Source organism: Rattus norvegicus, chromosome 14 (genome assembly GCF_021556685.1).
Source record: "Rattus norvegicus strain SHRSP/BbbUtx chromosome 14, alternate assembly SHRSP_T2T, whole genome shotgun sequence".
NCBI classification, from domain to species: domain Eukaryota; kingdom Metazoa; phylum Chordata; class Mammalia; order Rodentia; family Muridae; genus Rattus; species Rattus norvegicus.
The window spans coordinates 88,368,218-88,388,335 of record NC_141547.1 but is presented as its reverse complement, the minus strand read 5'-3'; the positions used below and the strand labels follow the sequence as shown (position 1 = coordinate 88,388,335).

General features: G+C 42.2%; 2 protein-coding genes across 2 annotated transcripts in view; both read right to left on the bottom strand.

The window, feature by feature from the left end:
• Abca13 (ATP binding cassette subfamily A member 13) overlaps window positions 1-20,118 on the bottom strand; it is a 484,842-nt gene that overhangs the window by 384,284 nt on the left and 80,440 nt on the right. The window contains exons 18-20 of the mRNA XM_087584614.1: window positions 17,870-19,669; window positions 15,486-15,595; window positions 8,442-8,560 (exon numbers count right to left, since the gene is read on the bottom strand). Coding sequence (XP_087440740.1) covers window positions 8,442-8,560; window positions 15,486-15,595; window positions 17,870-19,669 — 2,029 coding nt within the window. The remainder of the gene's footprint in view (window positions 1-8,441; window positions 8,561-15,485; window positions 15,596-17,869; window positions 19,670-20,118) is intronic.
• Tmem161bl1 (transmembrane protein 161B) lies at window positions 3,507-5,433 on the bottom strand. The gene is given in 2 exon segments (XM_087584581.1): window positions 3,507-5,194; window positions 5,262-5,433. Coding segments are annotated over 2 exon segments (1,464 nt in total). The 5' UTR covers window positions 5,369-5,433; the 3' UTR covers window positions 3,507-3,837.

The window sequence follows — 20,118 nt, the reverse complement described above, 5'->3', positions numbered from 1 at the left end:
GGAGGTGTCAGGCAATGCTCCTAGTTCCTCTGCACTTGCGCAGTCATAGACGGGGCAAGATAATTTACTCTGCTGTACAGGACATAAAACAAGCCGTGTCCTGTTACTGGTACTTCGTTTCCCAAAGCCCAGTTCCTAGTTCCTCTCAAGCACTCAGAGTTTAATAGGAAAAGAAAAAAATTTAAAGAATTTTTTAAAAGAAGAAATACTATTTGGCCATGTGAAAGAAAAGAAATTATGCTATCTGCATGATATTAAAAAAAAGGCCTAGAAGAAATGCTAAGTGAAATAAGTCGATCAAAAACAAAAATAGACGAGATGAAGCCTGGGAATCCCGCAGTGTGTAGTTGAGAAATAGTTTTGTGGAATGGTTTTGTGCAGTGTGTATTAAGTGCTGGTTTCTATGCCCAGATGTCTGGTTGTGATCCAGACAACATGGTCAGCCATCTCTGGTCTCTAGGTTATAGAAAAATAGTTTTCCATTAGTTAATAAAAGAGCTGATCAGTCAGCTTGCTGGGTAGAAGAGAAGAGTGGGACTTCCCACTGGAGTCAAGTGTAGGTGAGGCAGTCCCAGAGAGACCAGAGAAGAAAGAGAAGAGAGGAGGAAGAGGAGGAAAAGGTGTGGAGAAACCATGCAGAAAGATCAGGAGGATCGCAATGAGAGAGCAGGCATAAGATACACATAGGTCAGAGTGAGCTAAGGCAAGATTCAGACTAAAAGGTAAAGGGCCATGCAGATGGGAAATAGGCGTCATAAATGGTTAGATAGCTCAGTACCTACCCAGCCTAGGCTTGTTAATAAGTATAGCAAGTCTTGGGAGCTAGAACCCACTAAACAGGGCATAGAAATGGCCTGCAGTTGTTTGGGAGCAAAAGGGGGTATTGAAAAACCCGCAAAAATTATAGTTATATAGGGCCTGGGCAGGAACAATGGCAAGAGTGTGCTTCTGCTCCTGATGAACTAGGAAAGGACACAGCTTCTCCCCACACTTAGATTTCCACTGTTGGCACATCCTCTTGGATGCAGGCTCCTCCACCCTCCCCCTTCACAGTTCTGCACACAGATGCACCGACCCAGCTGTTTCCTGTGTCCCGTGAAAGCAGGAAGGAAACGGGTGGCAGCAACTGCAGATGGCAGGCACGCTTCTGCAAGACTGAGATGGCGAGGCTGTGTCTGTCCATTTCTAACGTGTTTCTTTCACGTTCTGGGCTTTCTCTTGCTCCCAAGAGCGAGGCTCTCACCCAAGACATTTCACAGACCTGATGCTCCCCTTCCTCCACTGAGGTCCCTCCTCACAGCATGCTGTGCTGAGATGAGAACGTTAGGTACAATGAGCATTGACTTACCTGCCAACTCACTTCTGAGAACACAGGTAGAACTCACTTTGTCTACTGGAGCCTCTGCCCATGGCTTGCTTCCTCCCAGAACTCCCAGGTCATCGTAAACCTGATGCACATATAGCACCCCAACCCCTAATGTTACTCTTACATTTAAAAAAACCATTGCTTTGGCAGAAATAATTACAAAGAAATAAAGCACACTGTCCTGTCTAGTATCAGATATTGATAGAAGAAAAAAGAAATCCAACGTCCTTGAGCATAGGTGAACCAGGCTGCAGTTAAAGTATTCAACATAAAGACTTGACACTTGACCCTGTTGGTCTACAGCCTCGAGATCACGAAGAAACACCACATGTAAAAGGCAGCATACAGGCCCTCCTTCTCTGAGTGAGGCAGACCTGCATGACTCAAGCCTGAGGCAGATAACTAGACACTGCTGGTTTCCAAAGGACAAGACACGAGGGCGTATTCAGAAGAACCACAAGGCAATCTGATATTCCGGACACATTCTCTGACTCAAGTCAACCCCAAAGTGTCACTCTGTGGGCGCTGATGCCTTTTGAAACCTAATTTCAGATTCCTACTGATCCCGAGAGTTTGCTTTCTGCTGCTCAGCCCCAGTCGGAGAGGATAAAGAGATGACACTCTGAGTTCTCCTCGTCTGGATTGGTGAGTGGAGCCCTACGCTAGTACTAAGCGAACTGCACAGTAGAATACCTAGACATTAAAACAGCTAAAGACAACAGAGGTAGCCCTTTGCCTGACACAGAAAAACCCCATGATATCACATGGACAACATTTACATTTCTGAAAGACACTAAATACCGTAGGGCCAACGTTGTCGATTTGATATTCCTTTCACGAGGGAACATCAACTGAGGACTGGTTTCCATGAGACTGGCCCGTGGGCAGATCTCTGAAGCATTTTCTTCATTGCTGATTGACATAGAAGGGCCCAGCCCACTGTGGGCGGTACCATCCTTAGGCCAATGCTTTATAAGAAAGCTAGCTAAACCCAACCTGGAGCAGGGCATCAAGCAGCATTATCACATGGTTTCTATTTTGAGGTCCTGCCTTGGTTTCTCCTTATGATAAACTGTCACATGTGTGCCAAATACACTGTTTCTTCCCTCCAAGTTGTTTTTGGTCGTGGTGTTTATCACAGCAACAGAAACCAAATGAAGACACGTTCTTTTTCTTCTTTTTTTCTTTTTCTTTTTCTTTTTTCTGGAGCTGAGGACTGAACCCAGGACCTTGCGCTTGCTAGGCAAGCGCTCTACCACTGAGCCAAATCCTCAACCATGAAGACACGTTCTTCATCCTGACATGAGCAATTGTTGGCTGTCATCGTCAGAGTCTTCTTCTTTTTAGAGAAATTAATATGTGCCAGTCAGAACAACTCACATATACACATATCAGTGTGTACTGGTGTACTATGGATGCTGTCTTGGGGTCAGCTTCAAAATGTGCACAATGTTGCCTGTTTTATTATTATAAACTTCTCTTTTTTTTTGAGCTTTAAAAAATGTATTTTAATCTCATTCCAAACAGAAATTTCTAGATACAAATACATATCATTCAATCATTGTTTAACGGACATTCTGTAACTTAAAATATTATAAGGATTCAATATTTTCATCTTTTATAACCTCAATATATTATATATTTAGTATATAATATATATACAATACATACACGTAGTCAGCAGGATTACAAAGTAATTCTCAAATTTGATCAGTATTGATAAATATTTTTAGATTAAACATAACTATTTAGAATCAAAGAAAAAAATAAAATACAGGAGGCCCAAAACTAACAGTGAGACTGCTAATGTTCGTTTGGCCAATCATTTCAAAAGAACTTTCAAGCTGGGTGGCATACACTTTAAAACAATATTCCTGCTACTCTCAAGTAACAGTGCTTGTAGACATTAGGCAATTTATATCTCCATTCAATTTAAAATGACTATGCAACTTTTCTTACTGTAATATACAGTAGCTTTCTCTTCCTTTCTGTTGGATTTTTTTTGAAGACTAATACATTACCAACAGAAGTAATTGTAGTTCCTTTCCCTTCCCTCGAGCATGGCTCAGTTTGAAGATTGTTCTACAGGCAGCAAACACGAGTAATAACAGTACCACAACACCATGGAAAGCAGTCAGTTACTGGAGTCCTACGAGAAGCCTAAAAGACTGTTGGAGGTTTGCAACTGTAAACCAAGGTAATCGGCAGGATTACCTCTGCAGATAGCCCTCTCACATTGGTTATCCCGATGAGTTACAATTCCAATGCCACAGTGTAACAGTGTAACAACCTATCTTGTGATTTTTAAATATTACAACATGAATTCACCCTGAGAGCACAGAGGAAGCATTCAAAACTAGACACTCCGATACGTTTTTCTCCGTTGTATTTGCATTCTTCTTTTGTCAACCTTCAAGGGCACAGATATTTGAATTTAAAGTGTGACTTGGATATCCATTTTTGACTGAAATTCATGCCACTGTCAGATACTGATGATAGAAAAGCCCAAAAAGGCTTGTAGAAAAGAGGCAAGCAGCAATCCACCATGTCAAAAATGACAGAAGTCCTCGAAAAAGGAGAGGCGTGAAGATGTTTTTTAAGCTGCTCAACGCCACTGTGATTTGCGTAACAGTTACCTTCATCTTCCCATCAGGTGATGGTAGTTCAGGGTAAACCAAGTTGGATGGGAGATTATTATCCATTGGCAAGGGAGAGACAGCTTCGGGATAAATCCCCCAGGAATGATTACCTAGTGTTTTCAGAAGCAGAGTCATGTGAAGCAGCATCACCAGAGGTGCCACATATTGCAGGGCAATGACACACAGGTAATAAAAGACTCATGCTACCATTTTCTGTAGCTCCACTGTACTTATTCGGCCTGCTTCTTTCTTCATTTGATCCACACATTTCTGGGCCAAGTTTAAATACGCTTGCAAGTGACTTCGCAACATGGCCAACCGCAAAACACATAGCAGAACTATTAACCAGAGTCGAAGAGTATCGAATGTGGCTTCTGTCATTAAAGGGACACTCTCTTTACCCAATGGTGGGTTCATGATGTAGTCTTTGGTGATTGGTTTCACCCAGAGCAGAACCATAAATAAAGGTGCCAAGAAGTTGATATGAAGTAATGTTTGTGTAATTTTTTCTGTTGCCAAATTCAGGGCATCCAGATGCATTTGAGCCAGCCGTAATCCAGGAAATGTCAAAAAAGCCCCAATGAGTGAACAGAAAACAGCCAGGAAAAATTTGAAAGTAAGTTTTGAAACAGGACCCTGAGATTCTAAACCTTGCTTTTCAAGAAACTGCATCGCAGTGTCTGAAAAATTTGTAAACCCTGTTTCAAGTCCAAACTCCAGGTAGTTCTCTGTTACGATCAAAACTGCCATTGCTTTAACGAAGAAAAAAAATCCAAAGGTGACACAAACTGACCTCTCACCTCCATCTTCTACTTTAAAATAGTGTGTAGTTAATGAAAATAGAACTTTGATTGCAAAAGACAAAACCAGGAGGCACCAGACTAAGCTGATATTCATTTCCTGTGTGGGCTTCATAAAGCTGTAATAGACTTCAGTTACTAAATACACAACAGTAGCAGCCACCGTGAAGTCCACCAGCCACTGGTATTCTGGAAAGTAATGCAGTGCTAAAGTATCCACTTCTGTAATGGACTTGGTTTCTAGATGAAGGTCAATGTCTTTTGGAATGGTCAGTGGCTTATTTTCAATATGGCCATTGTATTTTCTGTCTTTTTTACTTTTTCCTTTCTGCTGCTTCCCTGCAAGGATTCTTAATTCTTCTTCGGAAGGGTGTTGATACCATCTCAAGAGTTGACTCCTGTTATTCGCGGTAGTTATGTTCTATAAAGTCGCCGCGAAACACTGAATCATTGCTCCTGCCATTACAGAGTAGCCATCGAGCAAGAGAATAGTGAGGTATAATCTTCTGCATGACACTGGCCATCACCATGGTAACAACCAGCTGTATACCTATCACACCCATAACGCCTATAGACACTCTAGAGTCCACAGTACGGTCCCGACTCGCCCCTCCAGGTTCTGCAAAACGGATCTCTAGAAAACGCGAGGGAAAAGGTCTTCCGCCTTGGCCGGAAGTCCTGCCCCTATAAACTTCTCTTAAAGGAGAAGGATTCTCTAAAAGTCAAGGATTTTGCTGTTTGCATGGTTTTTTTTTTTTTGTCCAAGATAATATGCCTAAATTTGAATTATCTAAATAAAATGCTTGATACCCGAAGTTTTTCCAACCCTAGGTCTTTCTGGATACTGAGATGTCTGAATACACATTACAGTGCATCTAGGGCTAGGGACCCACTCTAGCTAGACTCTAGGCACATAGTCTAAAGGAATCTCATACAGTACTTTAGTGCATCTGTATTTCGAGCGTCACCTATTCTGTGTACATTTTTATGAGTGCTGTCATGTTGGTACCCAAAGTTTTAGATTCGGGAACATGTTATATTAGGGATTTTCAGACTATACACAATTCATCTTTACCAGGCAAGTATGTGCACAGCCTGAAAATAAGAAAGGAGCTATCTAAATAAACCAGCAGGAAGGAGAACTACTTCGGCTGCCAGTACTATTACCTCTGAGGGGTTTCTCTTTCACACACATTTCTCTCTAGAAGCTGAAGGCTCACACACTAAACACAGTGAGAACCACACCCATGGTTCTCACACCTTTCTCATGATTCAGAAGAGTGACCTTTTAGGCCCTCATTACATCATTAGGGGTTAGTCTAGCAGTTCGAGGTCTTCATCAGTATCATCTCTCTCTCTAATTCCCAGGGGAATCCAATACCCACTTCAGATTGGAAAGGGTCACTTTACCACACAAACAGTAAACCCTCAGAACTGTCCCTAGATAAAACACAAACACCTGGGAAAACACTACCATTGTTCCAGCTTCTCAAGGCCTCTTGCCTTGTCTGTGGGCCTACTGACCTTTAATTTATTTGAAGAGTCCCCTATAAGACTCATACTCTAATTCAGTATAAGTTAGAGCCCCTGCCTGGGATTCCTGAGTATTCATACAAGTTAACAAGAACAGAAACTGCCAGGTAGGGGCTCTTCAGCTGCCAGTCTTTGGTGTCTGCCAGTGTTCTCAGCTCCTTAAGCCCACAGTGGGCCAGCAGGAGTACAAAAAGTGTCTGGCCAAGGCAATGGCTGCTCAGGGAAGAAAACGCTGGCCTGTGGGAATCCCTCATCTTGATTCAACAAGATGTCACACACTCCAAGAAAAGAGTATCTCTGAGGCATAAGGGAACTAAGGCACATATGAACTCACAGAGATTGTGAAAGGATGCATCAGACCTACACAAGTTCAATCTAGACAAAATCCCACCACTGAGAAAGAGACGTGAACACGAGGCCCCACCCCCAACCAAGAAACTGTTTGCAACTGATACATGAGGGAAAGGGGGAAATCAGTTTTCTCCAATAGAGGGCCACACACTATATCAACCACACTCCAGGGCAGGACCTATGTCTAGGAGTAGTTGGTAAGACAAAAGGGATTCGACGTTTTTGGTTTTGTGCCTTTTATTTTGTATTGTTTTGTTTGCTATTCTTGTGTTCTTGAGTTTTCTGTTCGTTTAGATTTTCATTTTCAGATGGGTGATGGGAGCATAAGAGAGGAAAAAAAACATGAAATTGGTTTGATAGGGAGTTAGGAAGGATCTGGGAGGAATTGGGGGATGAAAAAGAATATTACAAAATAAACTATATAAGATTAATAAAAATTGTTTGCAGTGGGACAGAGTCGAGTGAGGATAGTGGGGTGAATATGACAGGGTATAATATATACATGTAGGAAATATAATGAAACTCACTTATAATTAATATGTACTAATAAGAAATAAAGAAGTTAAAAAAAATCCTACCTTTCCAAAACATAGGTGTCTCACTTAGGGTTTTACTACTGTGAATAGACACCATGACCAAGGCAACTCTTATATGGTCAACATTTAATTGGGGCTGGCTTACAGGTTCAGAGGTTCAGTCCATTACCATCAAAGTGGGAGCATGGCAGTGTCCAGGCAGGCATGGTATAGGTAGAACTGAGAGTTCTACATCTTTATCTGAAGACTGCTAAGAGAATACTCACTTCTAGGCAGCTAGGATGAGGGTATTAAAGCCCACACCCACAGTAACACACCTACTGCAACAAGGCCATACCTCCTAATAGTGCCACTCGTGGGCCAAGCATATACAAACCATCACAACAGATAATAGATAGTTGATAGAAAATAAATTGATGGATGGATCAATAGTTGGGTAGGTGGGTATGATGGATGAATAACAGATAGACAGATGGACAGGTGGATGGACAGAAGGATGGATGGATGGTTGGATGGATGGATGGATGGATGGATGGATGGTTGGATGGATGGATGGATGGATGGATGGATGGATGGATGGATGGATGGATAGATGAATGGTTGGATGGATAGTTGGATGGATAGTTGGATGGATAGTTGGATGGATGGACAGACAGTTAATAGATGAGATGGATGTATAGACAGACAATCTTTTTGAGAGCACTTGTGCATTCCAGTTGTTTAAACACCCCACTTCCTGCAAACATGACATCACTGAACACAGAGCTAGGAAACCCTACTCAGTCACAAGCATACAGCAGCAAAGAGTGCCACCATTATGCAGATGACATGAATGCAAGTGGTTCCCAGAGAGAGACAGTAAAATGTACCAAAACCAGGAAGGTACATGTTCCAACTCTTCATTACTTTCAATTGTCACACCATTTATTTAATCATATGTGTCTATAATTGGAGTTTTTAATGGTGCAAATGATTAATTGCCACTTGTAAAGCCCCTAAGACTTTAACCAGCAATTCTCCTATCTGAGTAGTAGCTAAGCCTTGCACACTGTGAGGTTTGCAGGCCTCACCTCCATCATGACTACACACCCAGAGTCCCTCCAGTTCTCAAGGTTAAGCTGTAACTATGCATGTGCTTGCCTGAGCCCACACCACTGCCTCACCTGGGCCAACTGCAATGAATACAAAATGTCCTGAAACATCATAGAAGACAAACCTGGTAGTGGCGATGGACTAAGGTGACTCCTTGCAAAGCAGACAAAATAAGGTGTCTCATCCCACCTTGCTTGCAACTCAGCATAGCACAGAGAATATCCTTAGTCAGGGAAGGGTTTCCTGTCAAAAGAAACACAACAAATGAATAAACAGTTCTTACTTGACCAGCTCCATCTCAGAAAATGGTTCTCTAGAGATCCAAATTGATCCAAATTCTTAAAAATTTCTTAAATCATCAAGATGTACAAGCAGATAAGGGGAAACAGCACCTTTTAAAACATCTTGGTTTCAGCTGGGCACTGGGGAGGCAGAGGCAGGCAGTTTGAGGCCAGCCTGGTCTGCAAAGTGAGTTCCAGGACAGCCAGGGCTACACAGAAAAACCCCGTCTTAAAAAAATATTTTAGGGGTTGGGGATTTAGCTCAGTGGTAGAGCGCTTGCCTAGGAAGCACAAGGCCCTGGGTTCGGTCCCCAGCTCCAAAAAAAAAAAAGAACCCCCAAAAAAATATTTTAAATAGGGGTTGGGGATTTAGCTCAGCGGTAGAGCACTTGCCTAGGAAGCGCAAGGCCCTGGGTTCGGTCCCCAGCTCCGAAAAAAAAAAAAAAAAGAAAAAAATATTTTAAATAAATTAAGGTAATTGGCAGTGGTGATTTGAAAAGAAACTGGCCCCATAGACTCAAATGTTGGAATGTTTAGTCCTGAGGTGGAACCATTTGGGAATGGTTAGGGGACGTAGCCCAGGCAGAGAGGTGTGTCACTGGGGGTGGGCTTTCAGACTTCCAAAGTCTATACCATTTCTAATTAAGCCTTCTCTACTTTGTGGTTATGTCTCAAGATGTGTTCCAGTGCCATTTCTGCCTGCTGCCATGTTCCCTGCTAGGATAGTCATGGACTTTACCCCTCTGAAACTGTAAGCCTCAAATAACATCTTCCCTAAGTTGCCTTGGTAAAGGTGCCTCATCACAGCAACAGAACAGCAACTAAAGCATTACTTCCCATTACCTCCAACTGCATCAAGTTTTGGTACTGAAGACATTCAGAACCCTCTCACATAGCTATTCTGAAATACCCAACTGGCTATGGTAGCCTCTGAACTAAATCAGTAATAGAAACACAGTTGCCCCGCTGGGCTTTAGAATAATGTAAGTTGCTCCTTGTATCCAACTGCCTGCTGGATCTCTGTCTCTTATAGACATCCTGGCTCTGTAGCCTCTGGTCCCCATCATTTTACTGCCCACTTCACCAAGTCAGCCTGTCAGCTTCCTCATATACATGAGTATTCAGTGTTTGGGTTTTAACATCAAGCTTCCTCGCTTAGCATAACATCCAGCATTTCTATCTATGTTGGTACAAATGACAGAAACTCATTCTTTTAAAGTCTAAATTCCATATCATTGGATATGCATATTACAATCTCTTGACACAACAAGGCCTTTTAGGTCTAACGTGTAAATAAAGACTTGTCTGGACTAAATCAGTTGATTAGAAATCTATTTATACAGAGCTTCCAGGGACTAAGCCACTACCTAAAGACTATACATGGACTGACCCTGGAATCTGACCCCATAGGTAGCAATGAATATCCTAGTAAGAGCACCAGTGGAAGGGGAAGCCCTGGGTCCTGCTAAGACTGAACCCCCAGTGAACTAGACTGTTGAGGGGAGGGCGGCAATGGGGGGAGGGTGGGGAGGGGAACACCGATAAGAAAGCGGAGGGGGGAGGGGGATGTTTGCCCGGAAACTGGGAAAGGGAATAACACTCGAAATGTATATAAGAAATACTCAAGTTAATAATAAAAAAAAAGAAATCTATTTATAATCTCTGCTTTTCCAACACATCTTTTCTTCCTGTGCCCCACTAGGTGGAATTTCCACACAATGACCCTTCTCTTACCTTCTCTGGAACAGATACACATTCACTCACAGACTTCTTGCTTATTATCCTAACATGGTTATAATCATTTCACTCATTCTTTCCCAGAGTGCTCTTGTGGAAGAATGAATTACGTATGTTGGCTTCCCCCTCCTCCACAACTTTACTAATCACATCTGGAAGCACCCCTGGCATTCCCCTGCCTCAGTCTTCACACCTCCACTCTGCTTTCTAATACCTCCAGATTCTGGGTCTCTATCCAATGCTGCACCTGGTCACATCCAGGAGACCCCCAGGTTCCTAGCAAGTCTTGTACACAGCTCCCAGCCATTATCAGTTATCTTCTGTCTTGAGATGAGCTACAGAATTTCACAGGTTCCATACTGTGCCTTAAATTCTTTGCCAGCCAATAGCCACCTCTTCCTCCTGAGCACTTAAAATCTGTGTTCCTCATGCCCCCATCCCCACCCTGTGTCTTCTGCAGGGGGCCTCTGCTTCCTTTATAACTGGTTACCTCTCAGAACTCAGCCTTATCCAGCCCATACACAACCTTTCCCTTTCCTTCCCTGGCAATCTAGGGCCCTGGAAGCTCATCTGCCTGCACACTTCCACTGTCTGGGTCTCATCTCAGCTTTCGAATATACTTGGCATTTGACATCATGTCTTCGTACCTTCTAGGCACTGGGCTATTATAGAAAACAGATATTTTTATAAATAACTAAATAATTTTTCAAAGAGCAAGAAATTAATGCTTACACATACTAAAAAGAAAAACGGAATGGGCTCTACTTTATCATAGCATGGTGGCACTACACCTGCAATCCTGGCATCTAGGAGGCTGAGGCAGGAGGATCACAAATTTAGTGCCAGCTTAAACTACATGCAATGTTTCACACACACACACACACACACACACACACACACACACACACACACGAAAGAAGGAAGGAAGGAAGGAAGGAAGGAAGGGAGGGAGGGAGGGAGGAAGGAAGGAAGGAAGGAAGGAAGGAAGGAAGGAAGGAAGGAAGGAAGGGAGAAAGTAGAACAGGAAAACTAAAAAGAGGGAAAGGAAAAGAGGAGAGTTGTGTGAGTCTTAGTTTTCTTTTTGTACAGTGAAGTGGACTTAGGGTGGTCGTGTTCTGCATTTCTTCAAAGTTGGATTGTGATAACGTGCCTGTCAGAAGCAGTGTCAGGCTTCTGGCCACCTGGCCTCTTTCTGCCCCTCACCCTCAACTGTAGAGATTCAAGGCCTCACTACAGGAACATGGAGCAATCTTGTCACTAGCAACAACTTAGCTTGCATCTAGACCCTCCGTCCTCCAGGGTGCCCTCTTCCTCCACCTCTCTTTTCCTCTTCAAAGCCTCACCCCAGTCCCTTCTGCCTGAGTTTGCTCCCTTCTGACCTTGAAGACACATTAGATACTTGCCCTGGCTTTCCAGGTCTGCCACCTCTCTCGAGCTCCACACTTTCTTCAAGTCTAGTCTTCACTGACCTCCTTACTGGTGAAGTACTCTGACCTGGACTCTGACTCTCTCTCTCTCTCTCTCTCTCTCTCTCTCTCTCTCTCTCTCTCTCTCTCTCTCTGTGTGTGTGTGTGTGTGTGTGTGTGTGTTTCTGTCTCTGTCTCTCTCCATCTCTCTGTCTCTGTCTCTCTCTGTCTCTGTCTCTCTCTTTCTCTCTCTGTCTCTCTCTGTCTCTCTCTGTCTCTCTTTCTCTCTCTCTCTGTGTGTGTGTGTGTGTCTGTATATGCACATATATGTATGTGTGTTTGTTCCCATGTATGCTGGTACACATGGAGAGCAGGTAGATGTTGGTTATGTTTTTCAATCCCGTCTCCATCCTTTTTGCTAAGACAATAGCTTTCACTGAACTTGGAGCTGGCTGATGGACTAGTTACTCTCAAAAGGCTCTGGAGACCCACCTGTCTCTGCCATCTCTCCAACACTAGGGCCCTCAAGCATGGATCACGGCAACCAACTCTCATCTAAGTGCTGGAGATCTGAACTTAGGTCCTCATGCTTGCACAAATACCTTGCCCTTTTTCCATCCCTGACGTTGAACTCTTCATTCCAAACATGACTCCTGTTCTCTGCTCCTCAGTTCATTAATTGATGACATGAGACTATTAAAGTGGAAAAGTGGATGCCCACTGACTGCTGCTGCTTCCTCCTCTTCCTCCTCCTCTTCCTCTTCTTTTTCTTCTTCTTCTTTCATAAACGTAACATGCACTGATCACTTATGACATTTAACATCAGAAGGAATAGAAAAATGACACTGGACTCAACCCTGTGTCAGCAATGACATTAACACCTCAAACGGCTAGACTCCTGGTGTGACAGAAGACCTATGTGCCTGTCCAGGTCCATTTTACCTCCTATTTCATTGAGAACCTCCTGGTTCCCTCCTGATCTATGGAAAAGAGTCTGCTCTAAGGAGGAAACTAAAGCATCACTCTTGACAACAGCCATGCCTGAGTAAAATATAAAAACTAAAAAGTAGGTTTCTAATGATGTTTCGTGTATATAATATTAATTTAGCATTTGTGACCCAGAATGGTAAAATACATAGAAATTCAGGTACCAACACAGGTTTCACTCATTAAAAATCATTACTTTCTCCAACTATAAAAATGTCAAAATAATTGCATCTTCACTCATGGCTCAATTGTGTATGGCAGCAGAAGAAACAGAGATGTGATTTAATGTCACCTAGCATGTCTCCACATAGTGATATTTTATTGAGCAGCATGATGGAAGTTTCCATATATAATACCTGGGGTTTGACAATATAGTCCGAGTTCATAGACAGCCCGAATTGGAAATAAAAATTTGGGTTTATAGATAGAGATTCAGGTGTCGCCTACATAACGGTTTTAGACTTCAGTTACATCATCTGTGTGCACTTTGGCCCTCTATCCCTCACCCTTTCACGTTTCAATCTAAAGATCAGTCAGTTCCTGGGTTCAAAGAACACCCCTATTTCACAAAGAAGGGCAAAGAGCAGACCAGATCTAGTCCTCCCCATCTCTCCAAAGAGCCAGCACTTAATTCCCAGGAGAGGACAGGAAACCCCATCCTCAAGCTGCCCCAGCACCAGGGAAGGAGAGCCACAATGTATACACCACATACATGTGCCAAAAAAAAGCTCCAGGAAGATCATACGTGTTACAGCCTCATCTTGTTCAGTCTTCTCAACTACTCTCTGACATAGATGTCTGCTCACCCTCTTTGAGACTCAAAGAAATTCTGTTGCCTGCCCTGTGTCTGTCAGCTAGCCTGAAACCCTGAACTCAGACTATTTAATATCAAGCTCTCCCTCCTTCCAGAATACTAGTTGCCATGATGTCACTGAACAAAGCCAAGTTTAATTCTGTGCCTCTAAACATGCTGGCCAATAAAGCTTTATGCTACACGGAGCTATATTACCTTTACATACCAATGAAGCAGCCTGGCCTCAGTGTGCCCAGCACTCACTCAATGACCCACTCAGTCTTATTACAGACATCAGTTGAATGTCTCCCATGCCTATATCAGGGTTCTTCTAGATGTGGGGTAGCACATCTGTCAACGCATATAGATGATCTCCAGCCATCAGGTTTCATCTGGCATGCCTCTGTGTGGCTATTATTTCCCCATCATCTTCTCTCTTCTACCCTTCCTCTCAGCCACAGTATCCTCCTTCAGCTAATACCACTGGTCTGTAGAAGAATTTGCATTATTTTGTGAGTTTGCATTTCAAAATATTAGAAGGCTGATTCCTGTCTTGGTCTCACTTCTTCTCCCTTCTGCCACAAGTAGATACTCTTCTACATACCTGGATCCTAGCCATGGCTACCAACAAAGGCCAATGAGAACACAATGAGGCTAGAGACCTTCTTCACTGATAGTGGACTCTTGTGTATATTCATATTACCCTTTCCTGGGTAAACTGGACTCCTCCTTGGGATATCTTCTCCAATCCCACACTCTGTTCATTTACACCAAATGAGAGCCCAGAGTATGCAGATGGCCCTTCCAGTGTCTCTTAAGTTAGGTGTTTCCACACAGACTGAGTGCATAGAAGTACTCATGACCAGCAACACACACACACACACACACACACACACACACACACACACACACACACACACCAACACAGGTACATACTCTGGAATCTCGTGGATGGCAACATGAGTGTCTGAGGGCTCCTGGCATTCACTCATTCAATAAGAGAACACCTAATCAACATCTTAGGTTCTATTCACACATCCCTTACAAACAGGGAAAGCACATCCACAACAGCACAGAGGCTGAGCATGCACATGGAATTATTTAAACAGCAATGAGAAGTCAGAGGTGCTTACAAACATATGCCTACCTGTTGGAAAAAAGCTCTAAAATAGCTAACTCAGTCTATGGGGCTGAGAGACCTTTTTTCAATGACAACATCAACAGTAAATGGGTGACTGTGAATCTGGCAAGTATGTGATTCATTAGGTCAAAGTTATCTTAATTACCATGAACTAATTCATTCATAATATTGTGTACTATGGTGAGTATTGTAAAGATGTATAACATATTATGAAATTGATGCTGTTCTCACTGTGTTTATAAACTCCCGAGGAAAGGAAGTAGCAGACATGATAAGGCAATTAAGTGCCAAGGCTATGGGATTCAAGTCCCCACACAGACTACTCGGCAATGAGGGACGACAACGTCCATGCAAATACTGCTTACGGTGAATAATTATATCATAGTTTCTGCCTGAAGGAAATGGTGACTCTAACAGGAGGGAGAGATAAAAGAAATAAAAGCAAATAGAGTTCCCTTTGATTGACAGTGTCACGTGGCTCTTGAACCCAAGGGAGATGTCAGTCCTATCTGAGACACTCCCAACCCTCAGCCAAAGAATACGGCAGGAATAACACTTGAGAAGACAGAAGAAACAGATTCCACGAACAAAGATACAGGGACCAGAGAGGCCTGGTGTTTGGAAGGGCTATCCAGCTCGACAAGAGCAGAGGTCATTGAGGTTGGAAAGGCTGGGCCAGACCTCTCCGGGCCTAGTAGCTAGGCTGAGAATCATAGGCTTTGTTTTGAAGGAAACTCAGTATCAATCTATGTATCTCTCTGACAGCCAAGCTGTGAAAACTGGGACTGGGGAATCATAAGTACTTCTTACATAAGCAACCCACCTGCAAGGATTATAAACACCCGCAGAGTCATCATCTCCACTCTGTGCAGCATCTCCACAGCTTCCATGGGCTTCTGCAGCTGCCGGAAAACTTGACACATCTCAAAAACACTTAAGAAAAACAGATCATGGTGTTAATGGATAAGTACGCAACCTCTGAGTATGGCTGCAGGGTAGAAGGCTAAGTTGTAACTCATGTTAAGGACTGTCTCTTGACCCAGTGCTACCAGGTTTACTTTGCATAAGCAAAGGAAAAGTGCAGGTAAGGAGGCTGGACTTCTAGACAGCTCTCTGTTCCTACTGCAGTTTGGCTGTTGCTGCAGACGCTTGGTATCTGCTTTTTCTTCTTATTTCATTCTTTTGAGATACAAGAGCTGGTCACTGAAGTGGTTAAAGTAGGACATTCTTTGAGAGGATAAAAGCCTGCACTCAGTAACCGTGTAGTCAGATGGAGGCAATGGTATTAAATGAAATAAGTCAGGGACAAGTGGCAAATGTCATATATGTCATCACTCATGTGGACTCTAAACAAGTTGATCTCATAGAAGTTGAGAATGGAAGGATGATTTCTCCAAGCCTAGAGTGATGATTAGGGAGTAGACAGAGTCCCAGCTAGGAGCAAAACAAATTGTTTTTCTATGACACAGTGAGGTTGGTACAGTTAACAGTAACACATGGTAAATTTCGAAACAGCTAGAAGAAATGTGTTTCAATGTTCGAAGGCATGATTGTAATCATTTAATCATACATATGTATGGAAAAAAACTACTTCATTCCCCGTAAATAAACGTCAATCAAAATTAAAGTAGAAAATGTTTGAAACATGTTGAGTCATATGTTGAAGTACACACCTGCAATCTAGCACTTGGCAGACCGGCTCCTGAGATCCTGGCTAGTCTGGGCTATGTAGAAAGAAGAAGAAAGGGGGGTGGAGAGACAGAGGAAGAAATGAAGAAGGGAAGGAGTAAGGGAGAAAAGGAAGAGAGAGAGGAAGGAAAGAAGGGAGGGAGGAAGGTAGGGAGGGGGAAGGAAGGAAGGAAGGAAGGAAGGAAGGAAGGAAGAAGGGAGGGAGGAAGGGCGGGAGGAGGGAAGGAAGGAAGGAAGGAAGGAAGGGAGGGAGGAAGGAAGGAAAAGAAGGGTATATAGATGTAAAGTGAAAGTTTTATCTGTGGAGAAATGAAAATCCCTGTTGAAAGCTGAGTTCAGAGAACAGAAGTTGCCAGGATTACCTCCAGTTTGAAAGAAAATCCCAAGCAGAACAGGACACTCAAGCACTGAAGTTGAGGATCAAAGACAGTGAGGAGATAAAGCAGGAGTCCCTGGAAGCCAGCATTTAAAATGTGAAATAATGAGACATCTGTTTCACCAAGTAAGGACATCATTCCAAGCCATAAAAAATTATCACATTCAGATGATAGTTCTGTAGCAACAGAACTAACAGGAAGTAGGTCAGCCTGTCTGGTGGCAAATGAGGTAGTATTTACATAACATCTCTAAATTGCCACTTGGGGTTGAGAGAAAAGTAAACAGGAAAGGACCACAAGATAGCTAGCCTTCTCACTTCCAGGAATCACAGCTGAGTCAGGGAGAGCATTCTGATGTACAGGGTTCTGTACATCGAAGGAGACAAATCCTCCATCCCAAGGCAGCAGGCTAATTCTGGAGCTGGATTTAATGACACTGGAGCTTTTAAGAACAAGTTTCCAGCAAGGTATAGTAGTCCATTGGAGGTTTCAGATTGTGAGTTTAGTGCCTGTTTTTTAATCTAACATTTAGGGATGGGAGGGGTTAGAAGCGAATCATCACTGAGGGCTGAGTTTAAGGAGGGCAGGAGTCATTGGCTGCCTAGCCATTCCCTATGGTTAGTTACAACTGCAAGTGAAATCTTGTGACGGAACTGGATAGTTCACTTTCATGACTACGCACCCAATAGTGGTACCTGCGGCTACTGTGATTATATGTGATTGGCACACCTGACTTGTCATTATTTCACAATTCATTATTCTATGATTTTATTGGCATATAATAACAATACATACTACTGAGATATGAAGTGGTGCTAGTGCCAAAATATATGCATAAGTATAGTGGTCGATCTATCTTCTCAAATATGACGCATATATCCAGTCTCAGAACAAGTGACTACTTTGGGATTTGAAAAGAAATCAATCCAAATCATACTTGCATGCCAAATAATGAGGCAAACATGGAAAAGAAATTGTTGACTTGGATCATTCTGTGTGAATGCTGGCTTCAAAGTACGATGGAAGTTAAAATTGAGAAAAATTGCTGACTCTGGTTTCATATGCGTACTTCTTGGGAGTCGAGTGCTACAATACCACAATAAATAAAATAATAAATTAAGCAAAATAGGGATTAAATTACCTTTGCTCAGCTTGTGGGACTTTCTGCCACTGTTCAATCGATACAAATAATGCCTTCAGGAATTTCTGGAGGGATGACACTGGTCCAAAGCCATGAGGAATTGCCATCATTTCTTCCTTGGTCCTCCCATCCTCTGCTAGTGTGACATTCTGGTGAGGGGCTGAATTAGAAAAACTGTTGTAATCTGGATGAAACAAACTATGTGTGAAATGTGTCCACTGAGTGTTGTTTAAGGGCAGCCCTCCCCTTGAGAAGCCCGTTCTGCTGAGACCAATCAAGACTGCCTTTGCAAGCTGATAGCGAGTGGTGTTTTGAATCAGTGACAAATCGGAAAATGAATCTTGGTTGAAATCATTTAGAGAGCTGCTGGGAATTTCACTAGAAGCCTCTACAACTGATTCTATGGTCTTTAAAATGTCATTTGGATTCCGGGCAAATGTCAACAGAAGATTAAAAATATCCCAGTTATCTTCCTTTAAGCCATTCCAAAGAGCTTGTAATGTGAGGTCAATCACCATTTTCAAGAAAGTTTCTCTTTCTGTGCTGTTATCTGTTAACATTCCATCCAAAAAGCGGATTATATCATGACTTCTCTCCTGTTTCAGGACCTGAGGATGCCTGGTAGAAGAGAGCTCATGAAGCTTCAGGAAGTCCATTTGGTTTGTGATGTTACTTATAGGCACTAAACAATCTAGAATTCCTTCCCATAAGTCACCAGCATCATTAGAGAAATTTTGAGTCCTGTTTTTAATCATCACCACCAGATGCTCCCAATCTCTCGAGCTGATTTTTATAGAAGTTAAGTTTCCAGCCAGTTCTTCCAAAATCTCAGAAAAGTCTCTGGACTGGTTGACATAGGAAAGCATGTTAGATGATATGCTGAAAACATCAGAGTCCTGTGATACATTAGGTGTTATTCCAATCATTCCAAAGACCAAGTCAAGAAATGGTATCAACAATTCCTTTGTCTTTTCAAGTATGGAAGGATCTACTTTTTTCAACGTCTGTTTCACATGACGTTGAACATTTTGCAGCACAATGGAATACAAAGTGTCAAAGAATTTCCCAGAGTCCTCTCTACTAAAGATGGAGAGGGTTCTCAACATCGTAGCCATCTTTCTTGAAACTTTTTTAGCTAGGCTGAGAAGTCTCACTATGGAGTCCACTGATGAGGCAAGACTGCCTAGTTCAGTGGTGCTATTCACCAGCATAGTCAGAGTTCTAGATATTTCTAAGGCTGACTCCAAGACGTGACTTTCTTCACCAACTCGGGAAATGGTTGCAAATAACCTCATAGTTGATTCTAGTGTTTCTCTGTTTCTTAGGGGGAAGGAACTGTTGACAACAGAAAACAAGTCACTTAGCTTAGCAACCATGGTGTGTTGGAGCATAGGATAGGAGGAAGGGCAGGCCTGAGTAGTTGAGTGTAAGACTATGTCCATAATAGTAGCCATTTCTGCAGAACTTTCCTGTACCAGGTGGAGAACAGACCTGAGATTTTGGTTGAATTTGGAGAGGTCCTCAGAAGTATTAACCTGGGAGAGAAACTGAGCCACTACTGTAAAAAAGTCCAAATGGCCTTCAGTGTCAGTTTTCACCATGGGTTCCCTTGGATCTTCATGAGATAAACCTTTCAGGATTCCAGAGAGTTCTCTGTTGCCTAACGAAATTGAGTCCTTAATCAGATAATATATTGTCTTGAGACTTGAGAAAATGTTCATCGATGGGCTCTTGTTCATCCAGGTAAAGACTGGATCCAGTTTCAGACTTTCAAGAATTTTATCTCTGGGAACAAATTTACATAGTTGAAAAAATTAAATATTTTTAATTTCATGTTTTATAAACTAGTAAAGATTAAAATATGGTGATATCATGATTTTATGTTTTACAATAATGTCATAGAAAGATGTTGAGTGAAGGGTTGAGCTACTAAAATAGCTTAAATAAAGCCTAACATTTGGTTATCAAATAATGGAAGCAGCAAAGAAATTTCACAGGAAATATTGTGACGATTCTTGAAATGCAATATTATGAAGAGCCTCATATTTGCTATTAGAAAAGAGATCTAGAAAGACTATATAGTGATTCTCTTTTTTTTAACTTCCATAAGATTATTAAGCTTTACAAATAAGAAAAAGATGGATAAATTGGCTACATTAAACTTTATAATGCTCTTCAACAATAAAAACCATGAAGAAAGAAAAGAAACAATTAGATAATTGAAATTATATATATATATGTAATAAACT